This window comes from Urocitellus parryii, chromosome 5 (genome assembly GCF_045843805.1).
Source record: "Urocitellus parryii isolate mUroPar1 chromosome 5, mUroPar1.hap1, whole genome shotgun sequence".
NCBI classification, from domain to species: domain Eukaryota; kingdom Metazoa; phylum Chordata; class Mammalia; order Rodentia; family Sciuridae; genus Urocitellus; species Urocitellus parryii.
This window is the reverse complement of record NC_135535.1, coordinates 7,596,603-7,620,758: the sequence shown is the minus strand read 5'-3', so window position 1 is coordinate 7,620,758 and position 24,156 is coordinate 7,596,603. Positions and strand designations below refer to the sequence as shown.

Genomic DNA, 24,156 nt, shown 5'->3' with positions numbered 1-24,156 from the left:
TCAGAACAGTTTAACAAATTGATGCTACACTGAAGATATGAGGGGCTGGCATTCAGCTGAATCTCCCTTAAATGATGGACATTCCTCTTTTAATGATATGTGGTATTTCACCAGGAGCATGGGACTGAAGAATCTCCACATTTTACCAGCTAATTCATTTGGGGTAAGATGTGGCAATCCAACTGGCTTCAGCATTTCCATCTATAAAATGAGAGTGCTAATAACAATGGTGGCTGATGTGATAAGCTGTCAAGAGTGTTCCACTGCAAATTTACACAGAGGGTGTGGAACTGACATCTATCTGGCCCTTACTGTGGGACTAGTAATTGTACTACATACTTACCAGGCACTATTTCATTGTAACCAATCTTGAACAGCAAATTCTTGAAACAAACTTTATATTGATTCAGTGTTCTTATTCTTATTTTACAAATGAGGAAACTGATACTGAAGGATTGCCTGGGGTCACCCAGCCAGCAAGTCACAGAGCTAGGGACTTGGTCTTCTTTTTTTTTTTTTTTTTTAAATTTTTTTTTAAGAGAGAGTGAGAGAGGAGAGAGAGAGAGAGAGAGAGAGAGAGAGAGAGAGAGAATTTTTAATATTTATTTTTTAGTTCTCGGCGGACACAACATCTTTGTTGGTATGTGGTGCTGAGGATCGAACCCGGGCCGCACGCATGCCAGGCGAGAGCGCTACCGCTTGAGCCACATCCCCAGCCCCGGGACTTGGTCTTCTTAATGGCACCTCGTTGACACCCTTACCACATCACCCAGCCACTCAAAGTCACCAGGCTTAGCTTGTCACTGCCTTTAGCCCATGCTCCTTAATCTATCCCAGGTGGCACATGAACAGCAGTGATGTCTGAGGCCACTGCTTTTGTTTATGAGAATGTTTTCTTCCTGCTAGAGCCTCTTTTTGATTGTTAATCTCAGTGGTGAGGAGGAAGAAGGAAGTCACAGGAGAAAGAGTTGAAGAACTTCTAAAGGTGTGGTGCATTTTCTTCTCCAAGTCTCTCTTAAAGCAGAGGCGGTAGGAAGTGTCAGAGGCCATGCAAAGAACAGAGACTCTAGAGTCACAACTGTCACCTTGGACAAGCCAGTTAATCTCTGAGTTTCAGTTGCCCATCTGTAAAATAGGCGTGTTAAAACCAATGTTCCAGGATTCTTGTGAGAATTAAATAAGTCAACACACCCTCATGTTCATGACCATCCTAGCATCTACCACTTCGTGTATTTAAATTTTATAATATGTCTCCCTGGGCTGGGAACATAGTGCAGTGGTAAAGTACTTGCCCAGAGTGCATGAGAGGCCCTGGGTTCAATCTCCTGTACAGTCTAAACAAAAAAACAAACAAATTTTTAAAAATGTGTTCCACCATTGTATCCCTAGTTCCTCAGATCATGTCTGGCACAAATGTTGGTGGAAGAGATAACAGTTGTAAAGATAAAATCTGTGAGGCTCACAGCTGATCTGCAATAAATTAACATACACATAAACACTTGTGTGCATAAAATGAAGAAGGGGAAGGAGGAAGATTTGAGAGAACTCTCACCAGGATGTAGTTCCTGCAGAAATTGACAGGGCCAGTAGTGGTTGTGTGGGATGAACTCTTATTTGGAATCAGAAACTCTGGATTCAAATCCAGTCTGACCATTACAGCTCTGAGGCAGTGCCTTGGGTGCTTATAGCTGATCTGATCTGACTGACTGGTCTGTCTGCTTCATCTCCCCTTACCCAGTGGGTCTTTAAGTGGGCTCAAATCCCTCCTGGAAAGATTCCTGACAAGATGCTCTCCTTGGCCAAATTCTACTTAAGAAGCTTCCTTGAACTTTCCAGCTAGGCCTAGACTTTTGGACTCCCTGTGTTTATCTCTCCATTGTCCAATTTTAGCAAGAATCCTGCCAAGTTAGTTTAGCTGATCATCCATCCTCCACGTCTGATCATTATCAGTATCTAATCAGGTTCCTCCTCCACCACTATTCCCCCAGGTAATGTTGGATCACCCTGGTCTACCTTCATCAAGAATCTTGTTAAGTGGGTTTAGACAGAAACATCCCTTACTCTTCATGCTTCCTCTTGATAGTTTTCTATCTATTGACCCTCATTGTGCTCCTTCCCAGTTGCCCTTGCTGTGACAGGGGTTTAGCCCAGTATCTCTCCGCAATTGCAAGAGCCCATTGCAGTGGTCCTTACACCCACCAGGAGAGCCCCCTTTGAATATAATATGCCTGTCCTTCTTTAACAAGTGTCATTCATCCCCTCCCCCGCCCCCCTTTAACTTCCTGTGCATAAAACCCTAGTCAAATGAGATTCTGCTGGCTCTCTAAGTCCTGGTCCTCATCCAGAGAGCACAGGCAATCAGGGTCTTGGGGAACTATCCATGAAAGCACCTGGGAATCCGGGGCTTTTTACTCCCATAGGGAAAGGTGGAGGCTCTGGATTTGTCCAGCATCAGCTCAGAAATGCAGAACTGCCCAAAGAAAACCACCTAAAAGGAAGGGAGCGTTTAAAGAAAATAAAGGTGAATTCCAGGCATGAGCTTTACACGGGGGAGGGAGGCTCCCCACTCCCCACCCCCTTCTCCCAAGGTGCGCAGCCCGCGCCGCCCACCCCGGGCGCTACCAGGCGAGGAGCCGAGGAGCCGCGCTCTCTAGGACCCGAGAGGAAGAGCTGCAGGGAGACGGTGCCTCCAGTGGGTGCTGCCGCGAGCGGCCGGCCGAGGGGGCTGGAAATGAAAGTAAAGCGCTCCGGAGCCACATGGACGGAGCTGCCGGGGCGGCGGCGCCGGGAGCAGGATGCGGCCGCCCGTAATTAAATAGCATTTACTCTTATTATTACTAATAATAATAACGTAATCATACCTCTAGTCATAGCATACCATTTATCGGGCTCGGCGCAGGCCCGCGGGGAGCGCAGCCCGGCCGAGGTGAGTCTTGGCGCGGCCGCAGCCCCGCGGGGCAGAGGCCGGGGCCGCGTCCCGGGAGGGCGGCGCGCGCTGGGCTGGGGCGCGGGGCCGGGCCGGGGCGGAGGCGCGGGGAGCGGGGTCCAGGCCGGAGCCGCGCGCCGTCCATCTGGAAAGGGGGTTTTGGAAAAATAAAGAAAGAGCCCCTCATCCGCATTGACTCCTTTTGGGGGACCCCCCTGCCCGCCCCCGTATCCTGTCCCCAAAGTTTCAAAGTTATCATGCGCCCAGGGCCACCTGCCGCTGGGGAGGTCCGGCCGCCCCTGCAGCCCCCAGGGGTGTCTTGGAATTTTCTTGGGTGGGGGGCTGTCCACTCGGGGTCTGCAGCTTTGGGGGTGTGCGGATGCTTTGCGGGTCCCCGCGCAGGAGGTCAAGGGCTGGTAGGGGCCCCTTCTCCTTTTGTGTTCGCCTTGGCTCCGCAGTGCCTGAAGTTGGAGGGGCCGTGGCGAGGGCCGGGTATCACGTCCGCCCCAGGGGCCACCCCTGTCGGCTGCGGCGGTCACGCGAGTCCGGGGATCCAGGGCCTGCGGCCGGGCCCTGGAACAAGGGGCGTTAGGGAAGGGGGGCGCGGTCTGGGCCTGCTGGGCAGGAGGGCATTTCCGGTCGCAGGATCTGTCCCCCAGCTCAGGCCTGCGAGATGGCCGTCGCCGGGCTGGCGGGGTGGGAGGGCAGTTCGTGGGGGCTGCAGGGTGCGGGCTCCGGCACCTGGGGGGCGCGCCGCGAGGCTGGGGGCCCTGGCAACGCCGAACAGACCTCAGGCACCCCCTTCTGCCCCCAGTGGGCTGGGGCTGTCTTCGGATTTTTGTTTCCTCCTGTCTTCCCGTCCACATTGCCTGGTTCGGATTTTATTCCGTGCCTGGTTTGGGGGTCCTCCACAGAGACAGACAAAGCAGTTTTCCCGGTCCCGGGGTGGTGGGGGGATGGAATCATATACAAACCATTCACTCTGATAAAACAGGATGGCTGTGGTGCCTACCTGGTACCAACTGGGCAGACGGAGAGCTGGGGCTGCAAATGGAGTCTGGGGGTCTGAAGAAGGGGGCTGGGCCTGGAGTGAGGATCTGGGGCCCACAGCAGGGTGATCAGGGGTATCATTTCCCCAGTTGCAAGCCAGCACTTTGGTTCCTAGGCACCAGACTTGGAACCCCAACTTCTTGCCATTTCTCTCAGTGCCTGCAGTTCATGTAGTCTGATGAAAATAGCAGAATGCAGATCCTTGAATTTTCACACAAATTCGATAATTATAGTACAGTTAGCAACTGTGTTGGACACAGACTCCTAGCAAAATCTTTCCTTCTTTCCTTCTACTACCAAGACTCCCCCCCCCCCCCAACAAAACCCTTCCTGGTCTTTCCCACTTGTACCTCCCATAGAAGTTGGCTGTAAGCTAGAATTAACATGGGGCCCAAACCTAGCAGCTTTTTTTTTTTTTTTTAAAGAGAGAGAGAGAGAATTTTAATATTTATTTTCCAGTTTTCAGCGGACACAACATCTTTGTTTGTATGTGGTGCTGAGGATCGAACCCGGGAGGCACTCACACCAGTGTGCTACTGCTTGGAGCCACATCCCCAGCCCCAAACCTGGCAGCTTTGAGACCAGAGGGTGCCTTGAGTTGGGAAGGAGAAACCTATCTCCAGAAAAGATGAGATTTGAGGGTAGGAGAGGGGTTTTGTGATACATGAGCTGAGATGGGGTTTGAGCTGCAAGTTCCGAGCTGTTGGGTTAGACAGTTCACAATTTGGTTTGTTGAATTATTTAGAGGCTAAGAAGTTGCTGGTCTCTTGAGTCTTAGGTATACAAAAATTGAGGTATCAGTAGTTTTGGGTTTGAGAAACTGAAAATAATTTTTTAAATGGCACCTTTTAGTTTGTAACAAAAGGGCTTTCACATGTTAGCTTACCTGTCCTCTGTAGCAATTATATCTGATAGACATTTTTTTTTTTAAAGAGAGAGAGAGAGAGAATTTTAATATTTATTTTTTAGTTTTCTGAGGACACAACATCTTTGTTGGTATGTGGTGCTGAGGATCAAACCCGGGCCACACGCATGCCAGTTGAGCGCGCTACCGCTTGAGCCACATCCCCAGCCCCCTGATAGACATTTTTTAAAAATTTTTTTTAGTGGTAGATGGACACAAAACCTTTATTTATTTATTTATTTTATTTTTAGGTGATGCTGAGGATCAAACTTAGTGCCTCATACATGCTAGTCAAGTGCTCTACTGCTGAGGTACAACCCCAGCCTCTGATAGACATTTTTTTCAATCTTCCTTTTCCAGAAGAGAAACCTGAGTCTTAGATAATAGGGTGTCCTGCTTCTTAATTAGTTTTCTGACTCAGACCTTTGCCCTTTCCCAGAGTCCCGGGCTACCAAGCAAGTGCCTTTGGTGAGCTGCTGGGGGTCAGGTGTGGGGTTGAACCATTTATAGTCTGGCTGGAAAGTGAGCCAATGAGAGAACCAAAAAGTGTTTAACTCTGGGGTCAGTGCACTGGGAGTAGAGAGAAGAGAGCTCAGGTTAACCTGAAAAAGTTAGGGAAGGCTTCCTGTAGGAAGCTGAATTTGAGTGTAAGAATGGGGAGGTTTGGCCAAGGAGAAGAGCAAGGCAAGTCCTGAATTATTCCTGTGCTGCAAAGTTGATTTACATTCTAATTCTTACTGTAGTTTCAGAAGGGGTGGGCATTTTTATCTCCAGTCATTGAAGAAATTGAGGAACATAGAATTTGTGTGCCATCTGCCAAATTTGAACACAGGCCCTCTTGACTCTTGCATGTACTCCTGTCCTCTATAGCCACCTTCATTTCAAAACAGAGATAAGAACAGGAACTGGGATGATCTGAACTGCCAAATGCAACAGGGCTCATGCTAAAAGATCAGCAGGTTCCCAAGGCCAGGGAATTCTACTGAATTAACTGTGTATCCCAGGCCCCTCAGAGCTGACCAGCACAGAGGGCAGAAGAGGGTAGAGGGAGGACAGCCCTGAGTGTGGAAGTTCCTTAGTACCTGCTGGAGACTGGCTTGGACCCTGGAGGAGCCCTGGATGATTTACCCAAGCCTTCCAAGGACAGGAGCTGGGTCTGATTCACCCTCTGCCTCCAGCCCTAGTGGACATGCCAGGAGGACAAATCTAACCATTCTGTTGTCCAGTTGAATTATATCCCAGTGTGGAGGAAGGTTTATTTTGCCTGGGGCTGAAGGTCTTCCTAGAAGAAGTGCCATTTGAACATTTGAAAGATAGGAATGAGGAAGGCCAGAGAAGGAGCATTCTAAGTAGAGACAGTTGGACAAAAGCAGAGAAAAGGCCTATGCAAAGAAGACACAGGCCACCTGGTACAGCCACAGTAGAGGGAGCAGATGGGAGTTGCAGTTCAGGTCAGGCTCTGCCACTGAAGTCCCTTTGGTTCTCTGAGCCTTTCTGTTCTGAAAATGAGCCCTGAGATTTGTTGATGTTTGATGGTAACCCATGCCTGGAGACGGGAACAAGAAAACCAAATGAAGAGCCGGACACAGTGGCATATGCCTATAATCCCAGCAGCTTGGGAGGCTGAGGTAGGAGGATCGTGAGTTCAAAGCCAGCCTCAGTAACAGTGAGACACTAAGCAACTCACTGAGACCCTGTCTCTAAATAAAATACAAAATAGGACTGGGGATGTGGCTCAGGGGTCAAGTGCCCCTGAGTTCAGTCTGCAGTACCACCTCCAACCCTCAAAAAAGAAAATCAAATGAAAGGAGCTAGAGGAATTTTACATTTTTTAATGAATCTAACGAATATTGGTCTAGCAATTCCCTAGTGAGCAGGCCCAATTGTGAGTCCTAGATTAGTTTACTTAATCCTCATAACAGCCCTATAGGTAGGCCCTATAATTATCCCCATTTTACTGATAAAGAAACTAAAGCACAGAGAGGTTAGATGACATTGCATAAGGAACAGAGAAGTGAAGCCGATCCAGGCAGCCTGGCTCTGGAGTTGGCTCCATGCGGGGCTAAGAAGGAAGAGGGGAGATGATAGGACCCTCTATGCAGGCCCAAGCATGGTTCAGACAGCAGAAGGTGGAGGTGTCCTCAGGAGGCTGGCTTCTGTGCAGCAGGAGGCCCAGCCTGGGCTGATGAAGTGACTACAGTGTCAGCTCCCTGGGGCCTCCACGGAAGCCAGCTCCTTTCATCACACTTAATGGTCCATAGAAAACGGGCTCCTTTTCCTTCCTCTGTCATCACCAGCCACAGGACTCCTTGCCGCCTTATTTATTTCCCCTGGTGAGTCTGTTTCTTTGCAAGCACCATAATGGCTTCTGCAGGTGTGCACCAGCACTGTTTCCCCAGCAAGCTGTGGGGGCCTGCAGGGAAGGAGGGATGCAGTGTTGCTGCCTCACTCCAGAACCATCTAGTTAACTTCAGTTCAGCATCAACTCCTGAGCCCCCAATGGGAGGCTGAGACATGATGGCAGCAATGACAGCAGCCACCATGACATTTAATGCCACCCTGTGCCAGCACAGTGCTTGGCACTTTCTTTGCTTTCTCTTATTGAATCTGTTTCAAAACTCTTTGAGGCAGGAACAGTTATTATCAACCTCATTCTGAAGATGAGGAGAATGAGGTTCATCGAGATTAAGGAACACACCCAAGGTCACATAGCTGTGGTAGAGCAGAGAGTTGGTTTGAGGTCTTACCAGCCATGCAGGAGTGATGCTAGCAAGTTACTTGTAGTCTGCACCAATCTGTTTTCCTCCCTCCCTCCTTCCCTCTCTACTTCTCTCTCTGTGTCTCTTTCTTTCTGGTATTGGGGATTGAACCCAGGATCTCACACATGCTAGCTAAGTGCTCTACCTCTGAGCTATGTCAGTAGCGCAGCCTGCTCTTTTCTGTCTGGAAATCCTTATTATTAGTAGCAGTGGTGACAGTAGTAGTAGTAGTAGTAGTAGTACTTGTGATTGAACCTAGGGATGCTTTACCACTGAGCTACATCCCAGACCTTTTTGTTGTTGTTGTTTTAATTGGTTGTAGTTGACAGTAGAATGCATTTTGACTCATTCTGCACATATAAGCACAACTTCTCAATCCTCTGGCTATACAGGGTACAGAGTCACTCCAGTAGGAGTAATCATGTAGGGTAATAATACTCTATATACATGTCTCATTCTACCGTCCTTCCCATCCCTACACCCCATCCTTCCCCTCACTCCCCTCCATCCCCAGACTTTTTAATTTTTTTTTTTTTTTTTGTGATGCTGGGGATTGAACCCAGGGCCTTGTCCTTGCAAGGCAAGCACTCAACCAACTGAACTATAAATATTTATATATACATATACATATTTATATATACATATACATATATATATACACACACACATATACACACACACATATATACATACATATATATATATATGTTGTAGTGTATATGTGTGTGGACATAGAGGGTTTTTTTTATTATTTTTTTGAGGGTTACAGGGGTTGAATTCATTCAGGGGTACTCAACCACTGAGCCACATCCCCAGCCGTATTTTGTATTTTATTTAGAGATAGTGTTTCACTGAGTAGCTTAGTGCCTTGCTTTTGCTGAGGCTGGCTTTGAACTCTTGATCCCCCTGCTTCAGCCTCCCAAGCTGCTGGGATTACAGGCATGCACCACCACTAGGCCCAACAGGAGGGTTATTTTTTAAATGTCTCATATTAGCAACGCATCCTGTGGGTCTTGGGGAAGCTGGGGGTGGTGAGAGCCTGGGGGGGGGGGTTGGACCTTTCCTGTACAGGTGGCCCCAGGTTGTAGGGAGGGTGAGGCAAGATTGTCAAAGTAAAAGCCCTTTATAACCAGGAAGGAGAGATTTTGCTTTGCTGCTGACTCTTAGTTTGATAGTGTGTCTGCGGGGCAAGCCTGGGGCTTTTTCCTGAACTTTGGTTTCTGCCAGGCCAGCTGCAGAGAAAGCAACCTACAGGTTGCTGAGACCTTTGACATCTATTTAACATTCAGTCCTGAACCTGTGTTCCTGATGGAGCCTCTGTTATAGGTGGCTTTGGGCCAGTCACTGTCCTGTCCAAGACTGTTCTGCAGACAGTAGTAGGGTCATGACACCTACTTTTGAAGTTATTGTGGAGACAAATGATTCCTTAGGGTAGGGCTTTTGAATCTCAGACCCTTCTCAAACCACTGTTTAAATGTATAAAGTGAAATACACGGGATTACAAAGGAAACTGGTTCTCTTCAACTAAAACTGAATGTTTTTATCAATTCACTAAAAAAGATTTACCAGTGAGTCTAATGCAACTACCATAATTTTGAAGATTCACTGAGTATGAACATTTCATTGTCTGCAGTAATTGAAATGTGATAAGAACAGACCCCAGTGGTGACAGTCACCCCTATAGCTGCAGTGTGTTACTTATTGCCTATGTTCGTAACTGGAGGGAATGCTCCATATCAGATAGGGGCTAATAGATGTTTTCCTATCCAAGTTTTCAGCCCCTGCTTCCTCCATTGAGAATCCTTAGTATAGATGCTCCTTGATGCTTGCAGGTCACCTGCAGAAGTGAGGTAAGACTCCTTCCTGACCTCTGGAGCAGAGGATCCTGGGGAGTTAGACATCCTCATAAGTATGATAGGGAAGGGATAAATGCAGACCAGGGTTGCTGACTAGGGTCAAGGATGAGGAAATTAAGCCTTTCCTGCTCTGAGAGAGCCATCAAGGGCCTGGTGGGTCAAGAGCCATGCCAAGTATCTTTGGAGATATTGAAACCCCAGGCAGCATGTCTGCAGTCTTGATGGATGGCTACTCTTTAATTAAACCTGAGCAGTGTGTACAGGAGAGGAGCACTGTTAGGTTGAGTGTGGGCCTCAGAGCCAACTGCCAGGGTGCAAGTACCAGCTCCATCACTTGCTATAATCCTGGCAGTAAGTTACTTCACCTCCTGTGCTTTGCTTTCCCCATCTACAAAATCAGTATATAATGGTTCTTTCTCTAATGGGATTTTGTGAGGATTAAATAATATTTAAAGCTCTCAGGGCAATGTATGGTAGGAGAAAGTACCTGTCAGTGATGACTGGTATCAGTATCTTCACTCTTGTCCTAGGATTCCTGGGCTACCCCTCAGAATAGGTTCCTGAGCACTCTTTCTCTGGGCTACTCAACTCTGAATCAGAAACAGCTTCTATTTCCAAAGAGCTTATAGTTTAGAGGGAGATGGAGACTTGGGCATTGTGATTTCCAATAGCTAGATCAAGAACATTGGTTGTGGTGAGCATAGGATGCTGTGTTTGGATAGGGTTTGGGAAGGAAGCCTTCCTGGCAGAGGTGACACCTCAGCTGAGCTTTGAAGAAGCACTGGGTGTGGAGGATTTCCCACACACAGTAGGAAGCCAGGTGGTTGCTGGAGTGTGACATTCCTGGTGAGGCCAGGCCTGCTCTGCCTTGTTGCAGTCAGCTGCATAAGAACTTGAACTTTGTCCTCCTACTAGTGGTAGTGGTCTCACTGAATGTTCTATTTGTTTCTCTCTCTCTTCTCTCTCTCTCTCTTTCTTTCTTTTTTTTTTTTTTTTTTTTTTTGGTACTGGGGATTGAACTCAGGGGCACTCAACCACTGAGCCACATCCTCAGCCCTATTTTGTATTTTATTTAGAGGCAGGGTCTACTGAGTTGTTTAGCACCTCTCTTTTGCTGAGGCAGGCTTTGAACTTGTGATCCTCCTGTCTCAGCCTCTGGAGCTACTGGGATCACAGTAATGTGCTCCTGCAGTACATATGCAGTACCAGGGATTGAATTCAAGGCTATACAAGCACTTTGCCACTGAGCTACGTCCCAACCCCCTAATGGTGACATCTTATATAGCTGTTGTACATTATCAAAACCAGAAAATTGGCTGTATATGGTGATGCATGTCTATAATCCCAGCAAATCAGGAGTCTGAGGCAGGAGAATTGCAAATTTGAGGCCAGCCTGGGCAATTTAGCAAGATCCTGTCTCAAAATAAAAAATAAAAAGGTCTGGGGGTACTGGGGTTATGGCTCAGCAGTAGAGCACTTGCCTCGCATATGTGAGGCCCTGGGTTCAATCCTCAGCACCACAAAGAAAATAAATAAATAAAATAAAGATATTGCATCCATCTACAACTAAAAAAAATTAAATTAAATAAATAAATAAAAGGTCTGGGGCTATAGCTGTTGCTCAATGGTAAAGGGTTACTGTGTTTAATTCCCAGCACCACACACACACACACACACACACACACACACAGAGAGAGAGAGAGAGAGAGAGAGAGAGAGAGAGAGAGAGAGAGATGTCTTGGTGCCTTACTGAAATAAAGAACTTATTTGGTCTTTACCTTTTTTTAGGAGCACATGCACGTGTGTGTATATGTGGAAGGATTTTGAGCAGGGGACCAACACTGGCATATTTGTTAGATGGTACCCCTGGCCCCTGAATGGGAGCAGATTGAAAGAGGCTTGTTGGAAACTGTCAGCAAGAGAAATAAGGGCCTGTGAGCCATGATTGTGGAGTATAGGAGGGTCTCCAGAGTGGGGAAGAATTTAGGAAGTGAATGTGGAAGAAATTGGAGATTGACTGAGAATAGATAATGGACAGAGTGGGGGAATAATGGAGGAGGCAGGGGATGAGGGAAGATGCCTAGTTTAGTTTGGAATGTGTTTTGTGGGAGGAAGCCCAACCCAGCTACGATGGGTACCAGGGAGGACTTTGTGGATGCAGAAGTGTGTCTTAAAGGATGAGTAGGAGTTGACTAGGTGTGTGTGGAGGAGGGCATTCCAGAGGCTGAGGGCCCAGGGTTAAGAAAAGCATGGAGATTATAGGTTGCCTGGGCATTGAACAGCCAGTCATGCTACCCAGGTGAGAGAGTTGGTCTGAAATACTGGGGAGGGGGTGAAGCTGGTGGAAGAAATGGATTTGTGAGTCATCAGCATGACTCAGGATATCATGAAATGCAGGAACTCATCTGAGGATAACACAGAGAACAGGATGGTTGTCCCTTAAATGGGAGCTTGGAGCTTCAGTCTTGAAACCTGCGCAGAGTGAGAAGAGCCCCATAGCAGAGACAGTGCAGGAACAGTCTGAGATGCCAGGAGGAGCCTGGAAGTGACAGGTGCAGCCCAGAGTCCAGAAAGAGAAGAGTATGAAACTGCCCTTACGCTGGGCCGACCAACAAGGAGGTCGAGGTCCCTGGGTTGCAGGAGGGAGCTTGGGAAGCACCATGTAGTGGAGCAGGAGGGAGGATGTGGAGACAGTGCAGTCAGCTCTTTCATGAAGTGCAAATCAAGAAGGTGAGGAACGTCTGCGCATTATCCGGGAAGGGACCAGGGATAGGGGGAGGGAATTTGGGGGCATAGAATACCTGAGTGCAATGGCAGATGGAGGGATCTTGGAGCTGGGCCTGATTGCTTAATGGGAAGAGTAAAGGTGAAGGCAATGTGCGTGGGCTCTGGGTCCAGGATGCCAGGATTTGAATCTCAGCTCCACCATGTATCATCTCGGTGACCTTGGGCAGGACACCTAATTTCTCTGTGTGTGATTCTTCCTCTGCAAAATGGGGATGATAGAGCCTTGAGGAAGTTATTATGTGCAAATTGATGGTGCAGCCCTTGATACATGGTAACCACCCATCAGTTGCTAATATTACTCATTTTTGTTGGTGTCAGGTTTTCTCACTTACTTTTGGTACTGGGGATTGAACCCAGGGGTGCTTTACCACTGAGTTACATCCTCAGACCCCACCTTTTTTTTTTTTTTTTAAATTTTGAGACAGGTGTCCAAGTTGCTTAAGGCCTTGCTAAGTTGCTGAGGTTGTACTCAAACTTGCAATTTTCCTGTCTCGGCTTCCTATGTCTCTGGAATTACAGGTGTGCGCCTCTGCACCTGGCCCTCATCTGTTTATGCAATATTCATTCTTATAAAGTGGATGATTGGATGAGTTGGTATTCATTCATTCATTTTACCACCCTTGACTGGGCATTTGCTCTGTGCCAAGCACAGAGCCTTGAGATTTTGAAAAGGCTGGCACAGACCTTCCTAGCCTAATGAAGATCTCAGTCTCTAAAATTTTGTCATTTTCAAATCTCTCCCTAGTGCAGAAACAAATATGTTCCCTTTCTGATTCCCAGGTCAGTGGTTTTGTTTTCCCTCTTTCTCAGGAAGAACAACCCATTGACTTTTTGGCAGACCCTGTACTGGGTTTAAAATCAAGCACTGTGGCTACGGGTTCCAACTTGGTCCCTGCGCTCCTATGTTGGCCTCTAGTCAGTTGTCTTCTTTTATGTTTCAAACAAGAATAATACTTACTCTGTGGGAAAACTTCAACCATGAGGAAGAAAGCAGAAACAAAGTATCCCGTGCCACAGCTCCTTGTGCAGATCCCAGAGAGAACCAGATAAATTGCTTTCAAACCTTTTGGTTTGTTTTGTTTTTTTGATACCAGGGACTGAACCCAGGAGTGCTTACCCACTGAGCCACATCTCCAACTCTTTTTATATTTTTTAATTTTGAGACAAGGTCTTGCTGAATTACTTAGGGCCTTGGTAAGTTGATGAGGCTAACTTAGAACTCCTCATCCTCCTGCCTCAGCCTCCCAAACTGCTGGGATTACAGATGTGTACCACAGTACCTGGTTCAAACTCAATAGTAAACACACACCCTAATGTGAATACACAATATAAAATGTTCTGAAATCTGCTTGTGTTTTGCTGTCAACCATGAATATAGGCATCACCATAACCATACATATAGATTCAATAGCTACATTGTATTCCATGGTTGTGGTATGAGTATATTGCATTTTAATTAAGTTAATTCTTTACTGGTAGACATTAAGATTGCCTGTAGTGTTTCATTTGCTCTTCAAAGTAGTACATTCAGGGACTGGGGTTGTGGTTCAGTGGCAACGCACTTGCCTAGCATGTATGAGGCACTGGGTTCGATTCTCAGTACCATATACAAATAAATAAAATAAAGGTCCATCAACAACTAATATTTATTTTTTTAGGTGTAGATGGACACAACACAATGCCACTTGCTGAGGATCAAACCCGGGTCCCGCCCATGTTAGGCGAGTGCTCTACCGCTGAGCCACAATCCCAGCCCAACAACTAAAAAATATTTTTTTAAAAGTAGTACATTCAGAGTTGTTGTGTACATTCATGTGGTTGTGACTCAGTGGTTGAATGTTTGACTAGCATGTGAAGCACTGGGTTTGATTCTCAACACTGCATATAAATAAAATAAAAAATAATTAAAAAATAAAATAAACATCCAACAACAACAACAAAAAATACTTAAAAAAAAAAGGAATACATTCAGCTGGGTGCGGTGGCACATGTCTGTAATCCTAGTTCCTCGGGAGGCAGAGACAGGACAATCTTAAGTTCAAAGACAGCCTCAGCAAAAAGCGAGGTACTAAGCAACTCAGTGAGACCCTGTCTCTAAATAGAATACAAAATAGGGCTGGGGATGTGGCTCAGTAGTCAAGTGTTACGAGTTCAATCCCTGGTAACCACCCCCCCCAAAAAAAAAGGATATTTGATAATTTGTAAGGATTTTGGGTGCAAGTAACAGAATTCCTACCTCAAAATAGGAATTCACATAAGAAAAATGATGGGGGACAGTCTCTCGGGCAATTAATTTTTGGAGTCAGATTCATCATTAAATATCTTTCGTCTTTCTGCTTTACCATCCCCAGAGTGTTTATCTTGTCAAATTTCTTTTCCCTGTCTTTGTCCTCTTTTTAAGTTTAATTTAATTTTATTTTTTGCACTGTCCTGGGGAGTTCCACCCAGGACCCTGAGCATGCTAGGATAGCACTGTACCACTGAGCTACTTCCCAGACACTTGTGGACCATTTTAAGCATGAAGAAAATCTTTTGGCTGACTTCTCCTTTCTCATTGGTCAGGATGATTTAATATGCCCTTGCCTAAGCCAATCTCTGATAAGAGAAAAGGACTGTTGTGATTGGCTGAGCTTAGTTAAACTTCTCCTGGGTGCCTAGGAGAGGAACAAGAGTGAAGTTTTACCAGGAAGAAATAAGGGAAACTGGCTATCTGCTGGGGAGGCAGCCAGCAGGATCTACCTTGCTTATTTTGGTAGAGGTCACCAAATTGCTTCACAAAAGTGGTTCCAGTTCATTTGGGGAGGACATAGACATTTAGACTATAGCATTAAAATTCATTCATGGAAAATACATTCATCTCATCCCAACAGCACCATCCCCTCAGTTTTTTTGTGGTACAGGGGATTGAACCTAGGGCACTCTACCACTGAGCTACATCCCCAGTCCTTTCTTTTCTTTTTTAATTTGAGACTGTCTTGCTAAGTTGCTGAGTAGTTGGCTTTCTAGGCGTGCACTACCACCCTGACTCTTGGCTTCATGAGCTCTCTCCAGAATCCCCCTTCACATCTGTATTTCCACTGAACAGTCCCCTTCATGGCCATCTTAGGCATTTTTAAGCGTGCACCTCAAAATGTCTCCACCTTCTGTCCTTCACCCAACTCCCAACTACTTCTGCTTTTTTTTTTAGTAGCAGTCCCCCCTTTTCAGTACTATTATCTATTAGTCTGTGAGATTACTATAACAAAATGTCCAATCAGGACCTCACCCTCATAATCTCATTTAACCTTAAATACATCCCGATAGGTCCTGTGTCCGGTGTGGATAGGGGTTAGGGCTTCAACCTAGGTACATGGGGGAAGACACAAACATCCAGTCCATAATAACCATCTTTGATAAATTTCCTCCCAGAGGAAGAAAACTGAGGAGTGAAGGGTGTTGGGGGTTGGGTGCTTCCAGGGCTGGGGGGCAGTCTTGGCTGTTGTAGGTCAGGCTGTCTGGTGTCCATCTCCCCAGTCTCTCTGAACCCAGGCTCCAGACTCACTGTGTGGCCCAGGGGAACTTTCCTAGTCTCTTGGACTATATTCCTGCTCAGGGTTGTTGTTGGGGGACCTAAATAAATCTCAGTTGGTTAGTGTTCACTTTTTTCTGCACTTTTCATTCAAAATCTACCTTAAAAGAGGAAGCCTATAATCCTTGTCCCACCTACAAATCCTGCATATAGTCTTCTCTGCTAATCTCTTGACTTTCCCATTTCCTGTGTTCTCCACTGACTACTCCTATCTCCACAGTCTCCTTGCTCTTTAAATACATCAATCAGGTGCCTACCTCAGGACCCTTGCACCATTGTTCCCTCTCTAGAACACTTTCCCCCTGGATGTTCAAAGGCCAAAGTGGCCATCCTTGATCACCCAGCAATTGTAGCATCCTGTCAATCTCATATTTTTTCTTTGTTGTGTGTCCTTGCTGTACTACATTGTATATTTGTCCTGTGTGTCTTTCACCAGAACATATGTTCTTAAAGAGGCATTGTCAACTTTGTAAATTGCTAAATCCCCAGCCCTCTGAGGACATTTAAGGTAATCCTTAGTGCTTATTCCATGCCAGGAGTGCATGGCTGGATGGATTGATGGACGCCTTCACTGAAGCTCTTTGTCCTGTTGTAGCTGTCCCACTGTTTGGCTTCTAGGGAGGGGATTTAGTGCCCAGATGAGAGCCGGAAGTGCCTGCTTGTGTATAACAAGTGGATGGGATGATGTGGGTTCCCTCGCTTGCCCTGGCTCATGCAGGTTACTGTCTTCATGGCCCCTCGTGTTTTTTCTTCCAGGCAGTGTGCTTTATTCCTATCTGTCCTCTGTCCCAGAGTCTGGCACTTTACAGGTGCTTGGCACTCACAGTTGTATTTGGGAGTCAGAAATATCATATTTTTATGTAGGAGACTCCCTCCAAATCACACCATGGAGACATCTGCCTTCTGGGGTCAGGGGACAGGCAGTCAAAGAAACACATTGGTGTCAGGAGAATTTGTGAGATGTTCTGCTTCCCCCTGTGCCTTTGAGGAAGGACAGCATTAGAGTCTTCTGAGCTGAAACCACTTGTTCCACAGTGGCCCCATGCATGGCTGGCTACATATCTTGTGATCTCTTTGAGATTTACTTTCCTCATCTATCAAATGTGGACCCAGCCCCCAGGGTCTTCAGTCAGACCTGGATGAAACATGGGACAGGACAGCAATTTCATAAACTCATATGTAGCTCACTAGGTGGTCTCCATTCTCTGATACCAACAAACCAAATCCTATTAATCCTTCAAAGCACAATTCAGATTTTCCCCATTTGGAGAACTTCTAATTAGTGACTTATCCTAGTCTATGGTTGTGGAAGTCTGGTTTGGGGTAGAGCTGTTCAGGTACCTATTCATGGCCAGGCAAGCCATGGTGCACACCTGTATTTCCAGCAATTCAAGAGGCTGAGTGTTAGAAAACCCTTTCTTTATAGCTTCCCAGTTTTACTTACTTTTGGTAGGTCTGACACAAATGTATATCTCCAGTTACATTAAAAGAATTATTACCTTTTCTTTCAAATGCTATGTAGGACTGTGGTTTTGGTTATATTCTCCTTCCAGGTATTTAAGATCAAGTTGGTCAAAACTAACCTTTTTGGGGGGCTGGGATTGTGGCTCAATGGTAGAGTTGTCACCTAGTACATGCAAGGCCCTGGGTTCGATCCTCAGCACCATATAAATAAATAAAATAAAGATATTGTGTCCAACTACAACTAAAAAAATAAATAAATATTTTTAAAAAACTTAACTTTTTTCTTATCTATTGTTAAGAGTGAACTGAGATTCCTTAGAGATCACTCTTGGGAACCTGTGCGAAGCCTCTTGACTTCTTTTCTAGTCTTCCTCTATCAGTTGTGCCATCTACCAGGAGGGGTGGGGGTCTTTCTGACTATGTGTGGCTTCCCTTGGAAGCATCAGGAACATTTCCTTCTCCAATGACCCTCCTCTTTGCAGAATGTGCACTGGTTGGCTTCCTGTTTTCTAGGGTCCTCTTGATCTCCCTGATTGGCAGATGGGATGACTCATGGGAGTTGCAAGGCCCAGAGAGGGGTCCTGTCATTCACTGGATCTTGGCTGACCCCAGAGGGCAAAGGCCAAATATTGGCTGTTTTTCTCCTTGGCCCTTTTACTTTTCTTACTTTAGTCTCCAATTTTTGGTTTGAAGCATCCAGCAGGCTAATTTTACCAGACTTAAAGTGGGAGTCCCATGGGTGATGGCTTATTTTAAAATTTACTCAGGTTGTACCATTAGAAGGAATACTTTTAAAAAAAATTTTTATTAACATTTACTTTTTAGTTCTCAGTGGATACAACATCTTTGTTTGTATGTGGTGCTGAGGATCAAACCTGGGTCGCATGCATGCTAAGCGAGCGTGCTACCTCTTGAGCCACATCCCCAGCCCCAATTTTATCTTCTTTTAAAATCTGATAATGTTACATGTCTTTTATAATTTACCCAAACCTTTACTTAGTTTTGTATTACTTACATCCCTGGATTATTTTGAGATTTTAGTAATCTTTACAATAAAAATCTATCTTTTTAACACAACTTTAAATAAACTTAAATTTAGCTTACTTTGGAGGCATCCTAACATGGAGTAGGGTGAGAGGCAGATTTATCTCAGGTAAGGTGGGGCCTTGACAAATAACACAATACAAGATTACATCTGAAACATGAATCAAACAAAAATTGAGAGTTCTTAACTCTCTTTATGTGTGAAAAAAAGTGGCAAAATGTTTCCATCTTTCATATTGTTAACCTTTAAATAAAAAAGGCTGTCCTTGTTACTTGCCAAAAATATATTTAAATTTTCAGACTGGTATAAAGAGTAACACAAAATTTATATATCACTTATTGATGATAAGCTATTTTTACTCAATTACAATTACAAAATATTAAATATCAAATAAATCATCAGCTAAACTTGTTATTTCTACTTAAGTCTGAGAGAGACTATAGCTACAGATAATTTTAGTTTGGAGAACACCAGCCTGGTAAAATGTTCTCCTAAGCTTTATATTTCACTTGAAGAGCATGACTACATTGATGTCCTTATTAATTGGTTAAATCCATAAGGTAGGGTTATAACCTAAAATAAAAGTTGTTTGTTTAACTGAAGTTGTACAAACCCTAGTTCCTTTGAGCCTTAGCTTCCCTAAGTAATAAAACCTAACAGACACAAGAAAATTATCTTTTTTCTTGGCGGTGCTGGGGATTGAAGCCAGGGCCTTGTGCATGCAAGGCAAGCACTCTACCAACTGAGCTATATCCCCAGGCCAGGAAAATTATCTTGATAGGTAAGAGCAGATGAATGCTCAGACTTTGCTTTCTCTGAGTACATAGAAATTCGAATAACTAACTGAAAGTGCTACTTATAGCCAATTTAGTCACATATGCAAACTTTTTGAGATGTACCTTTCCTAAACTCCTGCAGCTCAGACATTCAACAACTGGTTTACATCCTTAGTTTTGTGCTCTTTCACCTTGGACTTAGGAACAAGAATATTTTACCATGCAAAAGTGCTTTCTCATCCAGGAACATTTCTTTTACCTTGTAATTTTAAAAAAATATATTTTTACATCTGTAACTCTTTTAATGTTGAAATTCATGAAGTCCTCGGCTGCCAGCAGTTTTCTTCTCTGTCCCCTCCAAGAAGACAGGCTAGCAAAAAGATAGGAGCAGTGGGGAGGTGGAGGTGGAGGTGGACCTAAATGAAAGTTACAGAAAAATTTAGATTCAAAGATTAATAGGGCACAGTCAATTAGAAAATCATGGGCGAAGCCAATAGCTTTGGTACCTTCCCAATGACTGTACAACATAGATTCCAATCATTAGCCCAACACTTAAAGTGTCTGTTCCATGTGGACTCTGACCAATGTCTTTACCTAGAAGCTCGAGGTCCCCAGACTAGTACACCTAAGTGGAAAAGGCTTTCAACACATCATGAGAGTCTGTCTCTTCAGTAAATGTGTAATGTTTGCAGTGGCGCACACCTGTAATCCCAGCAGCTTGGGAGGCTGAGGCAGAAGGATTGTGAGTTCTAAGTCAGCCTCAGGAATTTAGAGAGGCCCTGTCTCTAAATAAAATATAAAAGTGGCTGCGGGGGGATGGGGGTTTGTCTCAGTGGTAAAGTGCTTGCCTAGCATGCATGAGGCACTGGGTTCAATCCTCAGCACCACAAAAAAAACAATTGTCCATTGTCAACTAAAAAAAAAGTATTAAAAAAAGAGGGGTGCTGGGGATGTGGCTCAGTGGTTAATGGCCCCGGGGTTCAATCCCTGGTACCAAAAAAAAAAAAAGGAAAAAGAAATGACCTACTTTACTCTTTACAGTACTTTAATGAAAACAGAGCTGAAACTTTTTGTGTGCATATAAAATTACATCTGTTAGAATTTTAATTCTTAGTAACCTTAGAAGGTTAAAACCTAGAAACGAGCAATCTTTTAAAAAAATTTTGTATAGCTGTAGATGGACACAATACCTTTATTTTATTTATTTATTTTTTTGTGGTGCTGAGGATCAAACCCAGTGTTTCCCATGTGCTAGGCAAGTGCTCTACCACTGAGCTACAGCCCCAGTCTGGTTTAGTCATTTTAAAGGCATCTTCATTCACTCTTAGTCAATCAGATTGACCCTTTTTGTTAAAGTTTTATGTAAGTCAGGCCTGCAGAGGCCTCTGCCCTTCTGCAGCTCCCCAACCAGTGCCAGGAGATTCTGTAGTGACTTCCAGAGCAAGGACTGACTGCGATCATCTATGGCCCCCAGATTCCTGTATCAGAGGAGTGACTGCATAATGAGGTCACTTAAGGGATCATGAGGCTCTATAGGGAGGAGAGGCTTCGCAGAGGGAAGGAACTTCACTTGTAGGATGGGCAGGAGCATGGGGGAACTGAGAGCAGAGGCTAGGAGGCAGGAAGAGTACCAGGTCCTGTGGTGGCTGAGGCCTGGAGCACAGGCCAGAGGGATGAGGGACTTATTTGGTAGACAGGGACGCTGAGGCCAGAGAGAATGACCGAGCAGCCAGGGCCATTGCTATTGCCTCCTCCTATCAGGACAGGACACGGCCTGTGTGTCTAACCCAAGGAGCACATGCAGAGTGTTTTGCAAGAGAGAGGACTAGTGTTGTGACATATTTCCCCACTATTGTTGCACCTGTCACCTTGTGAACTCTCATGCTAGTCAGTTCCCCCTCTGGACACTGAGGCCCAAAGTCACACAGTGTGAATGCTGGGATCACACCCAGGCCTGTCTGAGTCCAGAGCCTTCACCCACAGCGCCTCAAGGACAGTCAGACGCGTATTGGGCACGTGTCAGGTGTCATAAATGGCAAGCACTGACTTCTGTGCCAGAGGAAAAGCTCCCTGGGGGCAGTGACTGTGTCACAATCACCGCTGGCATACCCAAACCTACTCAGCCTGGGCCTCGCATGCACTGCACCTCGTGGTGAGGACTGGGCAGCCACAGGTGTGCTGGGGAGAGAGGAAGAAAGCTTCCCCACAGGTCCGGAGGCCTTCCCTGGCTGACCCACACAGCCTGCTGGGCACAGGAGAGATGAGCACCCTGGCTGAATCAGGGGTCATCAGTGGTGTGTGGAGGGGCTGCTGGGGATCGTGAGAGGAAGCATCTCCTGGGTTCAAATGGGGCCTGAACCACCTTCAGCTCTTGGGTAAGGGGGGAGAAATGACACCTGGCTCATGGCACTGTTGAGATTCTTGTTCCAAGCGCAGGACCCAGTGTGGGTGGTCACTGATATAATCATTGCTCCTCACTTTGCATTTTCTGTGTTGCTTCTCACTGGGAGCAGCACAGACTGCTTAGTTGGATGGTAAAATAAGGTTGTTCCTGTGACCTTGAGGGTATGCTGGGAAGCACTGTTGCCCAAGCCGTGTGTGGTGGTCTCCACACAGCCTCGTCACAGAGGTCACCATGCATGCTCGGAGCCCAGGACCCACAGGGATGCAGGGTGACAGCTGGTCTGCTTCAGATGATCCGTGTAGACCCTGAGATTGGCCTCATCCTTGAGATCCCCTTCCCAGCTGCAAAGTGGGATCAGTGGAGTGAGAGAGTGCCCACTTATGGCCGGCACGAAGGGGTGGGGGGCGACAGTGACCAGGCCCCTGCCTCAGACTGATGTGCTGTGCTCTCTTCCCCAGAGACTGATGGAGAGGCAGAAACGGAAGGCGGACATCGAGAAGGGGCTGCAGTTCATTCAGTAAGTGTGCGCCAGGTGGTGGGCAGGGCAGGTCATCAGGAAGCCACACCCTCTCCTGCTCTCCTGTTTCCTGCTGGCTGAGCCCCTGCGGGTCAAGCTCCTGTGTATATTGGGGTGTGGAGAGGTGGGTGAGCTGAGAAGGGGCTGGCCAGGCAGAGGCCACAGCTCCACAGGTACGAGGTCCCTGTGCCTTGCTACCTGCCGGTCTTGTCCAGTATATTACTCCACCCTCACCCTCCACATCACTCACGCACGCACACACACACACACACACACACACACACACACACACACACCGTGAATTCTCTTGCACATCTGCATGCATCTTCTTCTTTTTTTTTTTTTTTTTTTTTTTTAAAGAGAGAGGGGGGAGAGAGAGAGAGAGAGAGAATTTTTAATATTTATTTTTTAGTTCTCGGCGGACACAACATCTTTGTTGGTATGTGGTGCTGAGGATCGAACCCAGGCCGCACGCATGCCAGGCGAGCGAGCTACCGCTTGAGCCACATCCCCAGCCCATTGCATGCATCTTTTAACAAATCAATAGTCCCTATTTTTTGAACTCTTACCGTCTCTCTGTGCTGGGCCCTGTATATCTCTCCATCATCTTTAATTTTCACAACAGCCCAGTAAAGTAGGTCACTTTATTTCCATTTTGCAGATGAGAAAGTTGAGGCTTAGCTGTGTGTGGTAGTGCATACCCAGTGGCTTGGGAGGCTGAGGCAGTAGGATTGCAAGTTCAAGGCCATTCCAGCAACGGCAAAGCACTAAACCACTTAGTGAGAAGCTGTCTCTAAATAAAATAGAAAATAGGGGCTGGGGATGTGGCTCAGTGGTCAAGTGCCCTTGAGTTTAATCCCCAGCACCCCTCTGCCAAAAAGAAAGAGAAAGAAAGAAAAGAGAAAAAGAAAGAAAGAAAGCTGAGGCTTAGAGAGGCTAAAAAACTTATTTAAGGTCACACAGTTATTGAGTGACAGCGTTCAAGGCCAGGCCTGGCTGACTTCAAAACCCATGTTTTTCCATTAAATGTTCCCCAGCACCCAAGTACTATGGTTGTTTTTTTCATTTTTTTCTTTGTATGCAAAGTATTTTCACTAACCTTTTTCTTTTGTCTCCATTAAATAGATCCTCAGGGGCATATTTATTATGACAATAATGAAGCGTAGGCTTCGGGGCCCCTCACTTGCATGGGCCTTTCCTGAGGCCTTGGAGATACTCACACCCTAGCAATTCCATGTTCAAAATTTCCTGTTCTTTTTCTTAAGTAGAGTTCTTGTGAAACTTGAATTTGCCTCTGTAAACCCTTATAGACTCACGGGTTTTGTTCTCTCATCTGAATTTACAAAGTACTCCCTGCCTTTTCTTACCCACAGTGGCACCACAAACTAGGCCCCTTTTCAAATAGTCACTCCATGTTGCTCTCATACAGTGAGGTTTATGTCAACACCATGCATCACTTCTCCTAGCTCCTTCCCCAGGGGACCCTTTGTGTCTCGCCGCCTCGGGCCGTTGGTAATGCATCCTGCAGCTGAGGGGCTCAGGCTGTCCTCACACTTGAGCATCAGAGCAGCTGCCTCTGCTTTACTCATCACCTAGGCAGGTCTTGCATTTGGGGGAGCAACTGTTTGATTTTCAAGAAGTAATCAGATTTATTCAGAGTCTGGTCTGGCGAACAAGGTGAGCTTTGCAATTACTGTTTTTCATCTTGTAAGCCAGGCAAAGTGGCACACACCTATGATCCCACAACTTGGGAGGCTGAGGCAAGAAGATAGCAAGTTCAAGGGCAGCCTCAAGAATGTATTGAGATCCTATTTCAAAATTTAAAAAATAGAGAGGGCAGAGGATATAGCTCAGTGATCATGCCCTGGGTTCAACCTCAGAATCCTGTGCCTTTAACCCCAGTAACTGATTTCTGTAGAGTTTATCCGTGTCCCAGTTCTCTGTTTCCTGTATGGTTTCCTGTCCCCCCTCTTGGCCTCTTGAGGCATGGCTTTACAGGCCACACAGTAGGACCTGCTCCTGTTACAGTCTGTCCCACTGGCTTTGCCCCATTCCCCTGACAGTTTTCACACATACGTATTCCATGTGTTTAGCAAGGGG

General features: G+C 46.0%; 1 protein-coding gene and 1 long non-coding RNA gene across 4 annotated transcripts in view; one reads left to right on the top strand and one right to left on the bottom strand.

Moving 5' to 3' along the window:
* Positions 1–646: 646 nt before the first annotated feature.
* LOC144254798 (uncharacterized) lies at positions 647–2,969 on the bottom strand. Of its 2 annotated transcripts, none has more exons than XR_013343590.1 (4): positions 2,879–2,969; positions 2,623–2,725; positions 2,391–2,488; positions 647–1,125 (listed from the first exon to the last, which is right to left on the bottom strand). It is a non-coding gene; the product is annotated as an uncharacterized LOC144254798 (long non-coding RNA). The 2 variants fall into 2 exon arrangements; XR_013343591.1 differs by having other exon boundaries at positions 2,862–2,916.
* Zc3h7b (zinc finger CCCH-type containing 7B) overlaps positions 2,732–24,156 on the top strand; it is a 51,993-nt gene continuing 30,568 nt past the window's right edge. For both annotated transcript variants that reach the window (XM_026405894.2, XM_026405893.2), the window contains exons 1-2: positions 2,732–2,926; positions 21,998–22,056. In XM_026405894.2, the coding sequence (XP_026261679.2) occupies positions 22,004–22,056 (53 nt within the window). In that variant the 5' untranslated portion in view covers positions 2,732–2,926; positions 21,998–22,003. The remainder of the gene's footprint in view (positions 2,927–21,997; positions 22,057–24,156) is intronic.